Source organism: Ceratotherium simum, chromosome 3 (assembly GCF_057802395.1).
Source record: "Ceratotherium simum simum isolate JZ-2026a chromosome 3, ASM5780239v1, whole genome shotgun sequence".
Taxonomy (NCBI): Eukaryota; Metazoa; Chordata; class Mammalia; order Perissodactyla; family Rhinocerotidae; genus Ceratotherium; species Ceratotherium simum.
The window spans coordinates 5986983-6008752 of NC_141902.1; the positions used below are offsets into that span (position 1 = coordinate 5986983).

Sequence of the window (21770 nt, forward strand, 5' to 3'; positions counted from 1 at the left end):
TGCTGAGGCCGCGTCCCACATACAGCAACTAGAAGGATGTGCAGCTATGACAGACAACTATGTACTGCGGCTTTGGGGGAAAAATAAATAAATAAAATCTTAAAAAAAAAAAAAGGTCCCGGCGACAATGGGTACCCATGTCTTTGTGAACGTAACGTTACTGAGCGTCTAACGGGCCTTATTCCTCGTGGGCTGTCTTGCTGAATCGGAAGACGAGGCGAGCAGCAGAGGCGATCAGACAGAACTGCTGTCCGCTCTCACTCCGCCCTCCAGGCCGAGGACACAGGCGCCAGGTCCTCCTCCTCACTATTAGGGGTGGAAACCCCTTGTCCTGATGTTTTTATGATTAACAGGGGGTGAGGGGAGCGGTCCTGTTATTCCCCGGAAACTCCGAGAGAAAGGAGTGGGCGTCCCGCCTCCCTCAGCGGCGGCGGGGTGGCCGCTCCGCTCCAGCGACGCTCGCCCGGCCCCGCGCTGAGCGCCCCGCGTGCACTCGTCCCCTGTCCCCGGGGCGCGCGGACACGGCCCGAGCGTTCCGGGCGTCGCCGGCGTCCCCTCGCGCCGTCCGCGGACGGCCTCCTGCTGCAGCGTCCTCCCGTTTATCCGGGCAGGTTTCTGAACTTGCCTTACTCGGACTGTGGCCCGTGAGTTTGTATTTTGGGGAGACGACAAGTTGTGCTCTAGTTTCAGTTGTGACTTTTAAAGGGAGATGGTGGGACGTGGGTTGTTCTGACGGACAGGGACTGAGCCAACTCCGGGGTGCAGTTTTAGGCTCGAACTACGTAAAACGGGGTGAGATGTCTGAATGCTGCCGTTTAAAGCGGGTGCAGAGTTCACAGGCCGAGCAGCCCGTCGGTGACAGACAGTGTGGGAGTGGCCGGTAAACAGCACAGCCATCGGACGCCGCCGCACGGCGGCTCCAGGTACGAGTCAGCGACAGCGCGCGGCCCTCCGCGTAGCCGCGGTTCTCCCCCGGACGCCGCAGAGCAGCCCCCACAGGACAGCCTGCCCATCACTCAAGGACGCGCCCGCGGCCGCCCAGTCTCGCGGGAGCCCAGCCCCTCGAGTGCGTGCGGGCCAGGCCACGCCCGGGGGCGGGGCGACGCCGAGCGGCGGCGGGCTGGTTCAGTGAAGCGGGGGCAGCGGGGGAAGATGGCGTCCGCCGTTCCGCAGCGGGCCTGGACCGTGGAGCAGCTGCGCAGCGAGCAGCTGCCCAAGAAGGACATTATCAAGTTTCTGCAGGACCACGGCTCCGACTCGGTACCAGGGGCGGCGGGGCGGCCGGGCCGGGCGGCTGAGGGCCGCCTCCCCCCCCGCGCCGCGCATCCCGGGTCCCTTCGCCCCGCCCTGCCGCCGCGGCCGTGGCCTGGAGGCCGGGAGGCCGCGTGCGCCCGGCGGCCGCGCTCGGGGGAGGGGGCGCGGCTTTCCCCGGGGCCCGCGGGCGGCCGGCGCGGGGTTGGGAGCCCGGGGGGGGGGGAGCGGCGGCCGCGGCGGGGCCGGCTGCGCCCGGGAGGGGTGCGGGCTCCCGGGAAGTGGGGAGGGCCCCGGAGCTCTGCGGGAGCGCTGTGCGCGCTTCTTTCCTCATATTTACTACACGGCGATTTTTAAAACCCGTGGGTTGTGCTTTAACTTTTTTAAATATCCGACGCTGTGAATGACCTTCTCCCGTTATATTAGCGGAGTCACGTGCGCGTTTTGTGTACAGTCTCGCCCATTGTTAGAACCCGACGGAGACGTCTCGGGCATTCTTTATACTGTACGTCCTGCGTTTTTTTCAGCAGTCTCCATCTTAACCGCCCGTCTGTCGTCGCACGTCGTTTTTGTGGGACTTGACTTGTTTTCCTTCGGAAATTAAGATTTAAGTCACCTCTCTTAAGTTGCCGAACGAGCAGCAGTCTGCTTGCGGTGGTTCTGCAGTCTTTTATTGAAGTTCTAAACTTGCATTTAGAAAAATGTTTCTGGGTTCTTTTGGGAGGACTGTCCTTTACTTTCATTTTGAGGGGTCTTGAAGGGGAGATAAAATTATTCTCCAGCTTCCAGTTCCATACTCCTGAATAATTACCCTGACGTCAGTAAGTATTTGTACATCTGCAGCAAGAACTATGCTCAGCATGTGGGGATACAAGGATGAAAAAGAAAGACCGTGCCTCGGGGATACCATTTTAGTGGAAGGTTTTTTCTTTTAAGCCAATTCATATTACAACTGGAACAATAGAATATAGCATATTCTCCAGTGTTCATTCACATACTTAAACCTGTATTGACAGTCACGATTTTATTGATCATAAGATGACAAGGAGGTGTTTATATTTGGGATATTTTTCTGGAACCTTGCTAAAGAAATCACAAGAGTGCTAAAGCAACTGATTACTTCTGTTTAATTAAAATAGCCGTTCCCCATCAGCGTTTGTCATTTAGAACATTTCTATAAGAGGGGGAGAGAAAAAGCAGAGGGGGAAAAAATACAGTAGTGATAGTGTTAGAAAAACTGCTTTATCAAGAGGGTAGAAGATGCCAGAGGACAACTTTGAGAAAGTAACAAAAGGGGGAATCAAGCAAGGACCACGAAACAGACAAGGAAGCAGAATAAAATAAGGGAAAACAAGTTATTAAAATTCCCACGTTAGGTGATTTTGAGGTGAAGTAACATGATCTGATGACTTGATATTTGAGGAGTATTTTGGTGTCCATCTGGCAACCTAGTCTTATGTTTGAGAGAAATGGAATTCTGTTACTTTGAGTTATTAAACCCATTATTTTATTAATCATAATAGCTAATATTTAGTTAGTTCTTAGTATGGGACAGGCTCTATGCTAAATGGATTATTGCATTTATCCTTAAAACAGCCCTCTGACATAGATGCCCTTGTTAATCTTCCACTGTGATAGAGAAACCAAGTCTTAGGAAAGCTTAGTCCCTTGTCAAAAGTCAGACAGCTAGGATTTTAACCCACATGGTCGGACTCTACTGCCCATAGACTTAACCAGTATATATCTAGCCTTGTGTAACAGTGCTTCCCAGTCTGCCAAGAATGGGTGGCAGATGTGTCAAGATAGCTGTGCCTGACGTGGCTGGAGGCTCCCGTGGCCAGGGCCAAGTAACATCCTGCCAAGAGCAGTTTCGCCCAGTTACCAAAGTGTGCTGCTATATAAATGTGTTTTTCTGTGCATTCCATGATGGGGGAAAAAAAGGGTTAGTTATGCGCCAGTGTGACCCCACATAATATTACAGTTCCAGTCTCGTGAATAATTCTTATAAAATACCCAGCATGTTTTTTTAATCTTCCTTAAATCTTTTTTTGTTGTTATGCAGTAGAATATGAAATATAATGTTTATTTCATTTCTTCTGTCATTAATAGTACTATTAGAAACATAATTGCTAACATAAAAGGTCATTTTCTAATTTAAGACCCTTCTTACATGAGGGGAATTATTTTGACTAACCAGCTTTTTCTTTATAGTTTCTTGCAGAACATAAATTATTAGGAAACATTAAAAATGTGGCTAAGACAGCTAACAAGGACCATTTGGTTACAGCCTATAATCATCTTTTTGAAAGCAAGGTGAGTATTGTTATTTATTACCAGAGTATTTTTACCAGAACATCATTTTAGATATTTTATTCCCAAAAAGAAGTTTTAAATGCCTTTATTTGCAGAATACATAGGAGTTTTTCTTAACTAGCTGTCAAATCTGGTGAGGCTAATCTCCAGCATGGCAGCATGTTAAATTGTGACAACAAATTCTTAAGGGCACTGAAAAAGTTATAAATCCAAAGTAAGTTCCATTTCATTAATGAATTTAAAATCTGGGCTGGACTTAGGCTGAGCCTTAAGAAAAACAGATTTTAAGAAATTCCCCAATATTTGTTACTATGAAATGACCGTCTTCCACAGAAAAGAATCTTAATAAAGATGGTTTGAGGGTCATAATTTGTTGAAATGCTTAACGTAAGAGTCTTGGTTTGTCCTTGGGCAGTTCCGTTTGTTTACACGTGAGTTACATAGCCTGTATTCACAGTGCAGATAGTCATTTCACTGAGAGGCTTTCGGCCTGTCCCAAATATGATAAACGTGAGAACGTTTTCCTTGCAGCGTTTCAAAGGTACCGAAAGTGTAAGTAAAGTGTCCGAGCAGGTGAAAAATGTGAAGCTTACTGAAGATAAACCCAAAGAAACCAAGTCTGAAGAGACTCTGGATGAGGTTTGTAGATCATATTTTCTTATTCTGTTTTTTGTGTGAATTTGACGAAGGCATTTGCTTACAGCACTGATTTCCCATGGTGAGGGTAGTTGAGTATGGCCACCTTCAGTGAGCCAAACACTGGTTTGGAGGTGTCATCTCCCGCAGGTGTATGAATCAGGAAAAAAGCCTGAGAAACCAGTAGTTTACAGTTAGTAAACTTTTCCTGTGAAAAACCTCTAGCTTTGTATTTTATATGGCCTCTACGTCTGGCCAGACCTGAGCTTTCAAAGCTATCAAAGTCCTGATTTTATAGCAAAGGTGGACTGAGTGAAAGAAACTTCATTTTGATTATTTTTTCTACTATACATGGTGTCCTTAGCAATGGGAATATTTGGTCCAGGCCTGGCTGCGGGGTGTGGGTTTATCTGTTTCATCTTTCCCAGCCCAAGTTTGATATTTTGGTACAAAGGCTTGAAGAAGCAAATAAAACCATTTCTGCAAATGGACAGCCTTAGTAGAGCTGAACTGATTATAATCCTGCCACTTCTGTAGTATCTTACGAACCAAGCTCGCTCATTCCTGGCAGTCTTAGTATCAGTGATAATAATCTAATAATAATAATATCAGTTCTTCAGTTCTTATAAAGAGATACAGCCTATTGGTGAAAGTGTAGCATTTGGGTATTTGTGGACAGACTGTAAGTTCAGGTGTAGAATTACAGGTGTTTATATGACTAAAGCTAGTTAATTTGCATGATCTTTTCCTGTTGGTTGAAAAGCACAAATTAATGTTGGTGGGTATATACACACAATAAAGCAATTTTGAGGTTTATCACAACTAATATTATTTGATGTTATTTATACTGGGCAGATATTGAGTGGCTACTAAGGTAAATAGGGGTATAATAATTACTAAAAGGGTTGCAAAAGCAATTGGCAAAATAGTTTACCTTCCAGAAAATTAGAATAAGGGAGGTATGAGGTAGCAGATAGTGTATCATTAAGAGGTTAAGAAAAAGAGAGTTAGAAAGAAAAATAAAAGGCTGTAAAGGGCTGGAGACAGTCTAGAGAGATCTTGTGAGGGTCCTAACCTGTATCCTTTTCTTTAAGACCTCTTTCATTTCACTAACCAGCCTGAGCCCAGTTATGCGCTCTCATTGTCCTCCCAGCGCCTGGATTCCATGGCCTCCTGGCCGATACTGTGTTGATTCCTGCTGTCTGCTTTCTCTGTTTGTGCTTTGGGACTGCAGAGTGAGCACTGGGAAGAAAAATAATCATAAAACTGTTTATTGGGGTTAGTGTACGTTCCTGCTTCCTATCAGCACGGTTTCCAGCTGCACCTCTACTCAGCAGCTTTTACGCTGTCCCACGCTCCATTGCCCATCACGTTGCCCACGGAGACTGCTTGACACTGTCTCACAAACTCTCAGTCCTCTTTTACTGCTGTGTCATTACATACTGCTGTGTTCTGTTTGACCGAAATGTTAACATCTAGAGTTGTAACCATTCTCTTCTTCCTAGCTTAATCGTTCTCTGATTCTTTGGCTCTCTTTTTCCTTCTCATGTTTCTCTCGGTACTAATGCTCTCAAATATCTCCCTTCTTTTTCAAATCTTGATTCATTCCTTTTTGATTTCTCAAGCATTCCAAGGCCTCAGACCTGGAGTGTTGGAAAAGTCACTCAGCTAATCTTATGCCTTCATTCTTTCTTCATCCACTCAGCCCCAAAATGGCTATTCTAGTAAGCTTTCTAAAATAATATTTTGCAAACTACACCCTGCTCAAAAATCTTCAGTAAATCTGTACTGTCTAGAACTGCGCTGTCCAGTACATTAGTCACTAGCCATATGTGGCTACTGAGTGCTTCATGGCTACTCCAGATTGAAATGTGCTTTCAGTATAAAATATGCACTCAATTTCAAAGGCTTAGTGTGATTCAGCACATGGTATCTATATTTTTTGTTTGTTTTTCTGTGAGGAAGATCAGCCCTGAGCTAACATCTGTGCTAATCCTCCTCTTTGCTGAGGAAGACAGGCTCTGAGCTAACATCTATTGCCAAGCCTCCTCCTTTTCTTTCTCTTTTTCTCCCCAAAGCCCCAGTAGATAGTTGTACGTCATAGTTGCACATCCTTCTAGTGGCTGTATGTGGGACGCTGCCTCAGCATGGCTGGAGAAGCGGTGCGTCAGTGCGCGCCCAGGATCCAAACCCTGGGCTGCCATTAGCGGAACGCATGCACTTAACCGCTAAGCCACGGGGCCGGCCCCCGGTATCTATATTATTTATCTCTACCTTATTTATTTTAATGTAAAGAACCTTTCTAATAGCTCTTACTGGGCTTTAAATAAACCAGTGATAGTCAATATATTTTTTGTTTGTATTTTGTTTTTGTTTTGTGAGGAAGATCAGCCATCAGCTAACGTCCAATGCCAATTCTCCTCTTTTTGCTGAGGAAGACTGGCCCTGGGCTAACATCCATACCCATCTCCCTCCACTTTATATAGGACGCCGCCACACCATGGCCTGACAAGTGGCGCGTTGGTGCACACCCGGGATCCGAACCTGGGACGCCAGCAGCAGAGCGCGCTCACTTAACTGCCACACCGTGGGGCCGGCCTCTATATTTGTTGCCTGTTATGTATTAAATAGTGTTTTGGAAAGTTTTCAAGTATAAATGAATATTGGATCAGAGAGGTATAAGTTGGGGCAGGAACTCAGATTCAGCAGTCAGAAATGACTGTAGAAGTTCTCAAGCCAAAAACTTGAGATTCGGCCTTTGTAACTTCTTCACATCTAATCGTCACCAAATTCTATTGATTCTGCATGAACATCTCAAAGCCATTCATCTGTTGTCATCCTCACTGTTACCACCCTGATATAGACCTAGACTGGTAGACTAACCTCTTCCAAACTAGTCTCCCACTTTCTCTTTTGATTGCCTATCCATTCCTCACACTGGGGCACGATGATCTGTTTAAAACACAAATCTGATTCTACAGCTTCTCTGTTTAAAACTGTTAATTGGCTGCTCATTGACCTGAAGTTCAAAACCCAGATTCTTGGGCCGGCCCCGTGGCTTAGCAGTTAAGTGCATGCGCGCCGCTGCTGGCGGTCCGGGTTCGGATCCCGGGCGCGCACTGACTCACCGCTTCTCCGGCCATGCTGAGGCCGCATCCCACGTACAGCAACTAGAAGGATGTGCATCTATGACATACAGCTATCTACTGGGGCTTGGGGGGGGGGGGATTTTAAACCCAGATTCTTAACGTGTGCTCCAGGTCTCCCCAGCCTCCTCCCGTACCACTCTCTCCGTTGCTTCTCCCTTGCTGAGTGCACTGTGTGCATGTGCTTCCCTGCTATGAAAGTGCTATTCTGTGTGTAAACCTTCCCCTTTCGCCTGAGTAACTTCTCTTGCCCTTCAGGGTACAATTTAAATATTACTTCACAGAATCTTCTCCCAGCGTATAGCCTGTACTGGGTTAGGTCACTGTGTCATTCCCATCTTAGCACCCTGTGCTTCCTCTGTGGCTCTCATATGTGATCATACATGTCTGTATTCTCTGCTAGAGGGAGGGCCAGACCTGTCTGCCAGCTCACCTATGTATCTGCAGTTGCTAACATGTAGAACATGCTCATGTATTTCTTGAATTAATAATAGGAATACTATACTCTCACTTTTAGAGGCTATGATGTCATCCAGTTAGTTGCAATTTTAATGATTACTCTCAGACAAAGTTCCTTTATCTCTGGGTCTAAAAGTATCAAGTTCAGACCCAATCTTGGAATGTAGTTCTTCTCATCACTCTGGACTAAGAAATTGCTGCAAAGCCAGGAAATTACCTAAAAGCCAGATCCGTTCAAGCACATAACTCCAGAATTGCACTGGGACTGATCTGACCTCTCACCATGAACCAACCAGGTTCTTGAAATGAAACCCCAAGTCAGATCAAATAACTAAAGCAGCATTTCTCAAAGTGTATTATATAGGTCCCGGAAGTTCCAGGGTGTTGTCTGGCATCATCAAAAGCTGTACCTTTTGTCTCCTACTTGAAGATTCACATTGCATATTACCTGATAACAGCTCTGAGAAGTCATGTAGAGGCATATTTAACTTTGGTTAACGTAGTGTTTCCTGAAGTTATTTACCTTAGACGCCTTTTCTTCTGACAGTGTTAACAACACCCAGGAATGAGTGATCCATAAAAGACTCTCTGAAACACTGAAATGGAGGCCATCAGTGGGCAGATTGGCATTCACCATTAAGACTGAACCATAACCACCAATTTAATGTGTTTTTGCATTGTTTTAGAACCTCTAATGTAGATAACAGAACATGCCCAAGCAACTTGGGACAACATATGGAAAAACAATGGAATGACAGACATTAAGATTTAAAATGTGGTTATTGTTCACTAATCATACCTTATCCATTCAAATAGTTACATGTAATTTCTTTAATAAAGTCTTAAGATACTCTGATATTCTCACATAATGAATATATGTAGTCATTGTCATTTTGTGGCTTTTAAATTTTAATTAAAATTATTTCCAAATTTGGGATATATGTTACCAGATTTTGTCAAGTCAACTTTATTTTTTAAAAAACATTTATTTTTCTGATACAAAAATAATTATGCTTCTTTTTTTTTGATGAGCAAGATTGGCCCTGAGCTAACATCTGTTGCCAATCTTCCTCTTTTTGCTTGAGGAAGATTGGCCCTGAGCTAACATCTGTGGCAGTCTTCCTCTATTTCATATGTGGATGCCGCCACAGCATGGCCTGATGAGGGGGGTGTAGGTCCGCACCCGGGATCTGAACCCACGAACCCTGGGCTCCCGAAGCAGAGTGCACAAACTTAACCACTATGCCACCAGGCTGGCCCCTGTGCTATTTTTAAAGTAGAAAACAAGAGAAAAGAATTAAGAATACATAATTTCAACACCTAGAATGAACATGTTGAACATTTCAGAAAGTGTTCTTTGCATATATATTTTTTATTAAGGTATTGTTGACATACAATATTAGTTTCAGGTGCAACATAGTGATTCAACATTTATTCACATACAAAATGATCACCCTGATAAGACTGGTAACCATCTGTCATCATACAAAGTTATTACAATATCGTTGACTATGTTCCCTATGCTGTAATTCCCTACATTACATCCCCATGACTGACTTATTTTATGACTGGAATTTTTGAATGTTTTCTATGCATATATTTATTTAAATAGTTGAGATTTTACTGTGGTTAGAACTTTCTATTGATTTTTCACTTAATAAGAATTTTTCCACTTTATTAAAAACTCAGTATTACCATAAATGTGTGATTATTTTGCCATTTTGGATAAGTGTATCGAATAATTGCATAAAGATTTTTTCCTGAGTTTCACATTACCTCTCGAGCATATATCTGTATAAATTGAATTATTTGTCACACTTGTAACTTTAAATTGCATTCCTAAGAGATGACACCAGTTTACACTGCTACCAGTAGACCCCTGACCATTGACGGTAGCATTTCTCACTAAAACAAGCTTGGAATGGGAGTGTCAGGGAGGAAGTTAATGCTTGCTTTTGTGATACACATTGTACTCGAGCTGTAGACGTGACTTTCTTTTGATTTAGGGAGGCAGCCTGGCTTAGTTGAAAGTGCTGATAATCCTTGGACTCTGAATTGGATAGGGCTTTGTACCCTTTGCAAGCTTTATTTTCTCTATAAAAGATGGGGAAAACACTGCCAGAGTGCTGTGTGGTTAAATGAATTGACATAAGAAAAGGACTTGAGGGCCGGCCCCGTGGCTTAGCAGTTAAGTGCACACGCTCCACTACTGGTGGCCCGGGTTCAGATCCTGGGTGCACACTGACGCTCCGTTTGTCCGGCAATGCTGAGGCCGCGTCCCACATACAGCAACTAGAAGGATGTGCAACTATGACATACAACTATCTAGTGGGGCTTTGGGGGAAAGAAGAAGGGAGGAGGATTGGCAATAGATGTTAGCTCAGAGCCGGTCTTCCTCAGCAAAAAGAGGAGGATTAGCACGGATGTTAGCTCAGGGCTGATCTTCCTCACAAAAAAAAAAAAAGAAAGAAAGAAAAGGAATAATACCTGACACTCCCTCTGTGCTTCAGAGGGAGTGAAGTTTATATCCAGGCTGCCTGGTTTCCAATCCTGCTCAGCCACATACGAACTGTAGGACCTTAAGCAAGTTACTTAACCACTCTATCCTTGTATTTCCTTACCTGTAAAATAGGGATAATAGTCCCTACACCTCCTCAGGTAGTGAGAGTTAAGAGTTAATGTATGTGAAGCATTTGGAAGAGTGCCTGGCACATAGAGGGCGCTCAGTAGATGTCAGCTATTTTAACTGTAAACATCAGTGGAGGTTAACTATCATTATCACTGTTATTTGAGGTATTTTGGTATAGTGGAAAGAACATGGGCTTTATTCAGACAAACAAGTCCATATTCATTCTCTACTACTCATTAGCTCTGCTGCATAAATTCTCTGAACTTCACTCTCTTCGTCTGCAAAAACGCAAGTAGGTGATACCTTCAGAGGATTGTTAAGATTAAGTGCGATGGTATGTGTTAAGTGACTGGCAAATGATAGGTGTTTAATACGTCTTATTTCCTTTCCCATTATTAAATATTCTATAGTGTAAAATTCTAAATATTCTTAAGTTTAACTAGGTAATTGCTTTCCTCACATATATGAATCACCATTGATTAGATTAGTCTTTAGCTTTTTCTTTTTTTTTTCCCTTGGCAAGGAAGATTGGCCCTGAGCTAACATCTGTTGCCAGTCTTCCTCTATTTTGTATGTGTTACTGCCACAACATGGCTTGATGCACAGTGTAGGTCCGCACCCACAAACCCCAGGCCGCTGAAGCAGAGCATGTGAACTTAACCACTACGCCACTGGGCCAGCCCCTCCTTTAGCTTTTTTTTAAAAAGACCCTGATAATCCTGCTTTGTTCTAGGAAATATGCCTGTTATGGTAATTTCTATAGATAATTCCATTTGTTGTGTGAACTTATTTTCAAATTCAGAAACAGATGCAACATTACTGTATTCATGCTAATTGGATATAATGAAAATATTTAGTAATGTCAATTATTGGTGCTGAAACAACTCAGATCTTTGGAAAAATGTCACAATGTTTTATTTAATGCCTTATGATTTATAAGAATTAAATAGTAATGATATTTCTAACCTTGGGAAATAACTGGATTCACTTTATGGTTTGTTGAATAATTAATAGAATCTTGACAAAAGAACGTTGGTTTCCAAAGCTGTAAGTTATTTGAAATTAAATTATAGATATGCTAGTTACTAACATTCTTGTCACAGACTTGAAATGAGATAGTGCATGTTTTAACTCACAGAAGTGAACCAGAGGCAAAACAGTTTGTTGCCAGATCTGTGAAACTCTGTGACTAGACTTAGGTCTAGAGTTGGCTAAGTATTGTCTTTGTCATCCTGCTAGAAGGACATGAGTTAATGACTCATGTCTGTGTGTTTTTGTTTGTTTGTTTTTAGGGTCCACCAAAATATACAAAATCTGTTCTTAAAAAAGGTGATAAAACCAACTTTCCCAAAAAGGGAGATGTTGTTCATTGCTGGTATACAGGAACACTACAGGACGGCACTGTTTTTGATACTAATATTCAAACAAGTAAGTCTAAATGTAATCTTATCTTTTTGGCTTTAAGGCATTGCAAAATATTTGTGTGGCAGATGAGCAGAAAAAGGCAGTACCTTTTTCTTGGCTGTCACTTTTCTCCGGAATCTTTTGCACCTGTGGTTTACTTTAAGCCGTCTTCATTTAAAGTAGGTCTTCCACTACATATCGGCTGGGTAAATAAAGACCTCTTGGTCATCGGAAAGCAAAAAATAAAGAAGCTTAGTCTAAACTTGGTTATTGTCCCAAAGCAAGGCTTTAACATTTTAATATAAAAGGTGGAATACAGTGCTATTTTAGTAATATAAATTGAGGTCCCTCCCCTCTCTCCTCCCCATTTGAACCATAATTATTTTTACGTTCAGAATTTTCTTCTTGAGTTACCTGGCTTTCTGAGTTTTTATTTCTTTTTAAATGCATAGTATGGTAAATTCTGAAATCAAGTTAAAGACTTAAATCACTATATTTTTCCATTGGAACTTAATTTCATCAATTATAATGAAAATCTGTTTTACAGGTTCAAAGAAGAAGAAAAATGCCAAGCCTTTAAGTTTTAAGGTTGGAATAGGCAAAGTTATCAGAGGAGTAAGTAAAGAACAGCAGTGAATCACTAGAGATTGTGGCATATGCTTGTGGTATGGTGCCATAAACAATTAGGATTGGGGATATGATGAAAAGAAAACAATCTTCAGAGTGTGACAAATCGGGTCCTGTCATTACTAACTGATCTGGCACAAGTTCAGTTCTCAGGGTCTTAGTTTCCCAATCTATAGAAATAAGGACAGTATAGCCTACCTCGGGTTGTTAAAAAGATTAAATGAGCATAACTTAAAGCACGTAATATAGTAGGGACTCAAATTTCCTTCCATGTCTACCCCTTTTATTCTGTTTTTCTTCATAAAGAAATTGTCAGAATGTTTGACTTGCTAAATTTGTTTTTAAAATTCTTATAAAATGTTACATAGCTGTTATACCCCTTATACACGATCAAGAAAGATAAAATATCTGTCTTGCTGAAGTACTGATAGAAGCAGCAGTTTGTTCTGTAGCCTCACCTCTCACAACCTGGGCTCACACCAGAAAATCTTTCAGATGTAAGCATGCCTTTACCCCACCCTTACATGTGAGAGTGAACAGAAGGAAACTTGGAGAAAAGAGGACGTCAGACTTGAGCTGTGCTGACCGCTGCAGTGCACAAAAGGAGATGAAAGAGCAGGGCTGATTGTCAGCTTCACTGAATCCCGGTGTCATGCTAAGGCCCACTCATTACTCAGGACTTCAGACATTAATAACTGAAACGCCTACTTAAATGCAGTTATGAGAACCCTCAATGTGTTATTCGTTGTACTGTGGCTAAGTCCTAAAATACTGGTTCAGTCATGTTCAGAGCCCAAAACAGAATATAAAACATCTTGAAACTAAAGATTTAGTTGAGAATAACCTTAACTGCTGCTCCTTGATTATACCAAGTTGAGAGCAACTGTGTATCAAGCTGAGCATTTTTCTATTTCTGTAACTAATTTGCTTACTGGTAAATTTCTTCTAGTGCACATATTCTTATTTCCAGTATGTGACAGCTCTGTCTGTATCCCTTGAGCTTTACGTGATTGTTACATTTTCAACAGAGTATATGAGAGTAGTAATGTATCCTGTATTCTTGTATCATACTGATTTAACTGTTTTGGGGCATTATTTGGGCATTAAGATCCAAATTTGGACAGAATGCAGCAGCAACCCAGAAACTCTGTCGTTTCTTTGAATAGTTTTACTTTGTGCAGAACATGTTAATGCTCTAACATATAGTTGGTTTTATGTGCCATCATGACTCCACTATTACAATTTGGTCATCTTAAGGCAGTTTTAGAGTGAATACTTATTAGTTTATCCCTATAAAAATAAAGTTTGTCCTGTGACCTAAAAGTATAGCAAATTTTTTATGATAATGCTAACAAACTGGTTTCCATAATGTATGACATGTTACAGTTTACAAAACATTTGAGGAGTTTGAGTATTACGCTAAAAAATTATTGTTTAATATATCCTTATTTTTTTTTTGGGGGGAAATAAAGGACAAAGATTTAGGGACTTACCCAAGGACATTACCTTAGGACATAATGCAATCCAGTAACAGAATGCTTGTCTGTATATAATCTTGCCTGTCTTCTGGTTTTCCATGTATTTTTTGCAAAATATCATTAGTTTTTACTTTATGTTCTTGCCTTTAGTGGGATGAAGCACTCTTGACTATGAGTAAAGGAGAAAAGGCTCGACTGGAGATTGAACCAGAATGGGCTTATGGAAAGAAAGGACAGCCTGATGCCAAGTATCCTTTTTTCCTATGTAATTAAAGGAAAAAACACTAAGAAAGATCATCTGAAGGTATGAAAGATGCTGTCTAGGTTAACCTCCAGATCAGGAATCCTTTCCAGACCAATCTTCCTGATACTTAGATGCTTTTGTGTCAACATCCCCAATATAGACGACAGTTAATGTTAGTACCAAGTATTCAAACTTGAGCTGGAATCTACCTTTTTTCCTCTAATTCAAGCTCTCAATTTTCAAGACCTAAACTGTAAAGTTTCAATTTTCATCTTTGAAAGGCAATTCTTAACGTTTGGAGGGTTTACTTCAAGGAGTTAAGATGCCAGATACAAATAGCTGTAGCATGGGCCGGCTCCGTGGCTTAGTGGTTAAGTGCGTGCGCTCTGCTGCTGGCGGCCTGGGTTCGGATCCCGGGTGCGCACCAACGCACCGCTTCTCCAGCCATGCTGAGGCCGCGTCCCACATACAGCAACTAGAAGGATGTGCAGCTATGACATACAACTATCTAGGGGGCTTTGGGGGGAAAAAATAAATAAATAAAATCTTTAAAAAAAAAAAATAGCTGTAGCAAATTGTAGGATGTAAATGTGGCTCATGGTAATTTTATGGTACGGTGTAAAATTATGTATAAAAATATAAAAATTATGCTACCATATAATTTTAGGCAATTAAATGGGTACTCAAAGCTTAGAAATGGAACACATGTTGAGGACTACTAGTTGTGAAATGACGGAGACTACAGGTCCAACGTAGTATAAGCATTTGTGATCACTACTAATGACAACACTTTTCTGATAGGCCCAGTTTGTGAACATTAAAAAAAAAAAAATCATGACTCCAGACCATTCTGACCAGAACAATCCAGTAGGTAAGTGGGAAGGCAGTTTTTCTATTGTGGGTTCCATTCCCATTGGACTAGTTGGACCACTTAGAATAAGTTTCGGGGGAAGAAAAATGGAAGTTCTCTAGTCTTACCAGGTAAAATTATTTGGGAATAGTCAGATGGCCAACTACAGCCCCCCCCCCCCCTCATGTGAAGCATCTCAAGACCAGTCAGATAAAATCACTCTTCATCACTGAACTCAGCATCTTAAAATTCACAGCAAATATCATGTACTACCTCATACAAACTTATATACTCTAAACTAGATTGAAATCACTCTTTGGAGTACTGAGTAGCAGTCTTCATTAAGTGGTGGCTAATTTGGGAGTACTAGTGAGGCATCCAGGTAAGGAAGATCCTAGTGCAAACTCAACTTACGTGGTCAGCCTACAGTAATAGGTTATGATCTCCATTCACAAGGATACTGTTAGGAATCTGTAGGCTCGTACATATTAGCCTCTGAATCAGCTATAAAGCCGTTCCCTTGGGGGTTAATTACCAATATGCAGTCTACATAATTCTAATTTTAGACTAAAGTTATTGAGAGTGAAAGGAGAAGCAATTTTTATCAAATTTACCTTGACTTATGCAACAGAATTCCACCCAATGCAAAACTCATTTTTGAAGTGGAATTAGTGGATATTGATTGAAATAGCAACGTTTCAGATCTCAAGACATCAGCAACAATAAAACATGGCCTTGAAGAAACTTATGTAACTAATTAGAGCTGGTTACTATTATAAGGGAAGAGTCAACTGGAAAATTCAAGAAGTTAGGACTTGTTTACTTGATCCCCAATTAAGAAACATAACCCCTTATAAATCCCTCAAGTTTAAAATATTTTACTACAGCTGGGTAAAATATTGGTTAAGGAGAACTGATTTTCCTCTTACCTCATGTTGTAAACTATAAGGCTCAATAAAAATTTATCCAATGTCTTGATTTGTTTGGTGTTAATATATTTATCAGTGTTTTCATTAGGTTAACCAGGATAAGGCTTCATCAAACCAGGGAGTAACAGTAAAATTGGGCAGCTTTGCCAGGGACACTCATCTTAAAAGTCTTTAAATAAATAAGTATTCCTGATAGTGAGACGGCAAAAGCATAGAGATTGAGAGAAAGCTACAAGGTCTAATAGCTGAATTCAAGAAAAGTACGTTTTGGGGCCGGCCCCGTGGCTTAGCGGTTAAGCGCGTGTGGGTTTGGATCCCAGGCGCGCACCAACGCACTGCTTCTCCGGCCACGCTGAGGCCACGTCCCACATACAGCAACTAGAAGGATGTGCAGCTATGACATACAACTACCTACTGGGCTTTGGGGGAAGAATAAATAAAATCAAGAAAAGTACGTTTCAATGACCACTAATAATGGTGAATATAAAGTTAATGTTAGTAGGTGATCCCCCCCAAATAAATTCATAACAATTAGTGGTGAGTCTTCAGTTTTATTACAAAAATGAAGATGATCAGTTTGATCAAAATGAAAGCTTGCTCACAAGTTTTACATGAATATTCTAAATACAAAGTCTCCTGAAATAACATACTTTTGATATGATTTTCATTTTTTAAAGGGATGCAGACATTCCATTTTCTCATTTACAATCTCTACTCCAAGACACGGTATTTTAATAGTATACCTTTTCTGCAGTTAGATCCAAATTCACAAGGATAATTGAAACACACAGACAAAACCTCGTCAGCAAAGGTTAAAAATCCATTTTGTTTTGTTTTACAGAGGAGGTAAATCCTTAATAACCAGCCCTTATGTTTTTTCAGCATCTTGTACTACAGTGACATGATTGCAGTCAGTTTTTTTTCCTACCCCTTAAGGCTACAAAACTGTTGGAAATGCATTGCAAAAAGAATTCTAGACCACTTAATGCAAAAATCAAAAAAATAGTTCTCCAATAAAAAGTAAATTTTATAAATGGTAGGAAATAGTATCTGTGGTAAGCTACTAAATGACATTTTCTATTACTAAACAAATCATGTACACAGAAACAGGGAAGACAAGTTATCAAATGCAACAAGCTTATGCCATGTTTACATCCCTCATTAAAAAAAAATAATTTCATACTTTTCACACACTCCATCCGATATTTACATTTTCCCATCAGGTTGGAGGGGGAGGATAATACTGTCCATAATTCCAAGGATTCTGATAATTGTACTGAAAGGAAAAAGCAAACATGTTAGCATACTACAACTATGGCTGAGTTCCATATATAAACATAAAGCAGGTATGTTTAAGAAAATAGGCATGTGCTAAATGCTGAAATTCCAAGACCTAACCACAAAAGACAATGTATTATACAATCTAGAACAGAAGCAAAGAATTTTTAAGACTATCCTTATTTATGCTCCTAATAACATCTATGAACAAAAAATTCAATTATGATTCTGTGAACTCACTTGATACCAGGCACTATAATTATATGCAGCTTGATTTGCCTGTAAATCACCATCAATCATCTGTGTAGATGACGAAGTTGTATCTTCTGTATGTGCTTTCTTTTCCTCTGGTTCTTCTGATCTAAATAAAAGGTCAAAATGGAAACTTTCAAAACTCCTACAGTTAAGTACTTTAACAAATGGATGAATGTCACCTGTGTATGTTTGTTTTACTGAAGTTCTCAACTACTCAATTTCATGTGATTTTTTCAAATCATGAAAATTAAATTACATAAAGGTAACATTTTAAAATAGTTGTCTTTAAAGGCATTTCCACAATGAAATGCCTTCTTTTAAGCATCCCTTCCTGATTGAGCAAAAAGTTACATACCCATTTTCTGCTTTCCTTTTTAAAGAATCCTGTTCTTTTAGGAGTGTTTGATGTTCATCATAAGCATTCAGAAGCCTGAGAGAGAAGAAATAAAAATCCTCGGGAATATACAAAAAACAAACTCTTAAATTTTTAAAGTTGCTAAGTTATTTCCACTTAGGGAACAAGTATGTTGCAATGAACACCCTTCTTTAATAAGCCACCAGAAGAAACCTGCCCTTGACTGCCTTTTCTGATTTATTTCCTCTGGGAAACCACGGCCCTGCACTTTCCTTCTCAGTCCCTGTGGTTCAGATGGGGCTTCAGGGTTACAGGCCTGGCCAACTACAGTACCATATACTGTACTATAATGATTGGTTGGGAGGTGAGTATATGACCCAAGCGAGGACATTTAGTGAGTCCCAAGACTTTTCACTGAGCTACTGGAAAAGGGCCTGTTCTCTCCACTACAGTTGGCTAAAGCTCATGGGATGCTAGCCAAGAGCTACCTGTGTTTATCATTTCCAACACAGGGAGCCTGAGAAGCTAAGACACAACCACGACGATGACTTTGGTGACGTGTTTTTGTGCAGTGCAAACATGAGTCCTGACAGTTCTACACAGTAATTTGTATACTTTTGAGATCTACTTGAACAGTGCTTATTGAAGACACCTGCCACTAGTTAGGATGAAGTGTATTTAAACTTTGGCCATGTGATAAACCAAATTACAATATAAAACTACAGTGTAACTGGTATCTTTAATCACTGATTAAAAAGATAATTTTAATAACTAAAAAATTTTGATGTGACATATGTATTGTAAGTCTCACCTGGAAATTAGAACTTCAAAAACAATGTTACTTGAAGCCATACTGTGACTTTAAAATCATGATTTTGTTTTCCCTTTATCATTTTCTGAAATTTTTTTTCTTTTTTTTTGGTGAGGAAGAGTGTCCCTGAGCTAACAGCTGTGCCAATCTTCTCCAACTTTGTATGTGGGACGCTGCCACAGCATGGCTTGATAAGTGGTGTGTAGGTCCACGCCAGGGATCCGAACCAGTGAACCCCGGGCCACCAAAGCAGAGGGCACGAACTTAATCACTATGCCACTGGGTGGGCCCCTGAAATATTTTTTATAAAAACAAAAATAGCCTTATTTTTTAAAGTAATCATAAACCTGAGCACAATTAACATTTCTGTAGAAATGACCTTGATACTTCACATGCATGTGCAACTTCCCTGGGCAGCCTACATATATACACATTTAATAATAATTACCAGTAACACTGGTCCCAAAATGTTCAAGGGGCTAGAAAATCGTTAATACCAGTAATCTTTGGTTGAGTGTTTAGTCAACATGAAGCAGTTTAAATGCACTAATTTCCTTAAGGCTTTTAACGATGTGTGGGTTAGGTGATAAAAGACTCAATCTTCATAGGAGAAAATGTGAAAACTCAGAAATACACATATACTAAGCAACAGAGCTAGGATTTAAGCCTACATTTGTCTGACTTCAACATCAATTCTTAACAATTCATTATACTGCTACCTAAGTTTCTATGTGACTCACTGATTTTTTCATATCATTCTCTGTTTTAATTTCAGCTACAATAGTCTTAGACCTGATACTCATACCTTCCATAACTATATCTGCAGTGGCCTAAATGGCATCTTTATGTTGAGCCTCCAATTTGTCTGCATATTATTGCCAAATTAAGTATGTCATTTAATCTCTGTCAACACTCCAATGTCTTCCTACTGTCAACTGCGTACTACATCTGCTCTGAACTCGGTCTAGCTTTCGAGGCACAGCACAATCAATATCACACTCCCACCACTTCAGAAAACCCTCCCACCAAGCAGATGTTACTTTCATATGAACTGTAACTTGCTTCCACCATTTTATCCTCTCCTTAGCTTATCAGAATCCAGCAGTAACTAAATAAAGCCCTACCTCTTCTATGAAGTATGACAAATCCATTCTGACCCACAGAGATCAGTCTTAATAAATTACATGCTACTCATATACTTATATATTTCCTCTGATCACCATAGCCTCCAATTAGACTGAAAGCTAGAATTATATCTCCCATTTCTTTTGTATACTTTATTCAGTGCAAAACAAACAGAAGACATTAAATATACAGCACATGAAGTGGTTAAGAGCATAGACTCTGAAATAAATTCTAATCCCAGTTGCTAAGTGACCTTGGAAAAACTGCCTAATCTCTCTTAAGCCTGTCTTCATCTATTAAAACAACAGGACCTATGACCCTCATTAGACTGTTAAGTATTTTACATTAGATAATTCATATAAAACAATATGATGCCAAGCGTATATATATACAACTGTATTAAAATGTAACTCATGTTAAAACTTGCAGATACAGTTTTTGTTTAAATAAAATTTTACTCAGCCATCAAAAATGTATACACACACATATAAACACACACAAGTAGTTCTCACATTATCAACAGCTGTTTCAATAGAAATCACTCTAAATTAAAATAATTAGAGAAGGCACATGCGTAACAGGCACTAGGATATTTCCTTACTAGAATCAGGTTAAGATAGAATGGCAGCAATGCTCTAATTGATATTTCTGCTCTTCTGTTTTGCAAATTTAAACCTTAAACTTGTCCTTTTCCCAAGTCCCCTAGAGTGAACCCTCTTACCACCCTCAACTTGCAGCCTTTTACACTGCACGAGCATGAGGCCATTAGGTGTGATCTGTGGAACCATGTCCATCCTCTTCTCGAGTCTGAGATAAAATGGCATTCCTATTCCAGATTAACCCACTTTTCATGACCTATATACTAAATGTTTCAGTGTTTCAGGGTTCAATCCCTGACCCATTTCCTTTTTCATGGGATGGCTATCTCCTGCCTTCTCTCATCTACTCATTTACTACCACGCTAAAATTTTGAAAGCAGTTTTGAAGGAAAGACAAACCATATGTCCCCCTGTCAAGCACATATACATTTACAAAATTGAATCTACCCCCACATATCTAAGGAAAAGTAACACAGGCAAACATTTTTGAATTTAACAATGTATTAATTTGTAATAATCATCAAATTCCCATCCAAAATTATCAATGCTCATTTACTATTCAAATAGATAATATATAATTAAGATCTTACTTATTAATATCTGAACCAAAATCTTCAAGAAATTCCACTTTTCTCTGAGAAAATGTAATTCTCATTTTAATAGGTAAGGAGCCATGTACAGCTTTGTCAAAACAGTTTAGGATATTTTCTTCATTTTGTTTGAGGTCACCACTATATTCCATTTCAAGTAAATTGAGGTATAACTTTGTGTTCTCCTGTGTAAAAAGCAGTATCAATTAATATTTCTAAGATATTTTGGTTAGACCACAGATATTTTAAATGCCTTAATTTTTATGTCTCAAAAAAATTCTATATTAAAAATTATATTGTATTAAAATGTAACTCATGTTAAATGTTTCAGCATACATCTAAACGGGTGAAAACACTAATTAGCACGTTGATAGGTAGTGACAAAATCCAGGTATCTCCCCAGCTACACAAATTGTTAAATGCCAATAAATTAAAACTTTATATCCTATCTTAGGTTTAATGTGGCTTGACCTACTGTGACAAATATAACATGAAACAGAAAAAAAAGATCTCTACAGTTCTCAATAATTTAAATCTTTACAACTGTAGATAATCATCTAAACTGCAGCTGGAAGCAAAGAGTTATAAACCCGTGTCTTAGATCCAGCATTAGCTGAAAATCTAAAAAACTGAGACATTTCCTATACTCTGCCTTTCATCAATTGACATATAAAGGGAAACACTTAGGAAAAGGAGAGGAATCTCACTGCTACGTTTGCTATAATGTAGGCAACTGCTGGGCTTTCATTTGTAAGGTGTTCTCCCAGGCCCTCCACCTAATAATCAATAAA

At 40.1% G+C, this 21770-nt stretch overlaps 2 protein-coding genes across 6 annotated transcripts in view; one reads left to right on the forward strand and one right to left on the reverse strand.

The window, feature by feature from the left end:
• Nucleotides 1-1102: 1102 nt before the first annotated feature.
• FKBP3 (FKBP prolyl isomerase 3) lies at nt 1103-16011 on the forward strand. Its single transcript, XM_004436364.3, has 7 exons — nt 1103-1260; nt 3463-3564; nt 4096-4203; nt 11727-11862; nt 12386-12453; nt 14094-14191; nt 15669-16011. The coding sequence occupies exons 1-7, from the start codon at nt 1153-1155 to the stop codon at nt 15721-15723; spliced, it is 675 nt and encodes a 224-aa protein (XP_004436421.1). The 5' UTR covers nt 1103-1152; the 3' UTR covers nt 15724-16011.
• Nucleotides 16012-16501: 490 nt separating this feature from the next.
• The window catches only part of PRPF39 (pre-mRNA processing factor 39), a 42968-nt gene continuing 37699 nt past the window's right edge, over nt 16502-21770 (reverse strand). For all 5 annotated transcript variants that reach the window (XM_087422213.1, XM_004436365.2, XM_014792100.2 and 2 more), the window contains 4 exons: nt 20980-21164; nt 17855-17929; nt 17485-17605; nt 16502-17242 (listed from right to left, as the gene is read on the reverse strand). In XM_087422213.1, coding sequence (XP_087278339.1) covers nt 17186-17242; nt 17485-17605; nt 17855-17929; nt 20980-21164 — 438 coding nt within the window. In that variant the 3' untranslated portion in view covers nt 16502-17185. The remainder of the gene's footprint in view (nt 17243-17484; nt 17606-17854; nt 17930-20979; nt 21165-21770) is intronic.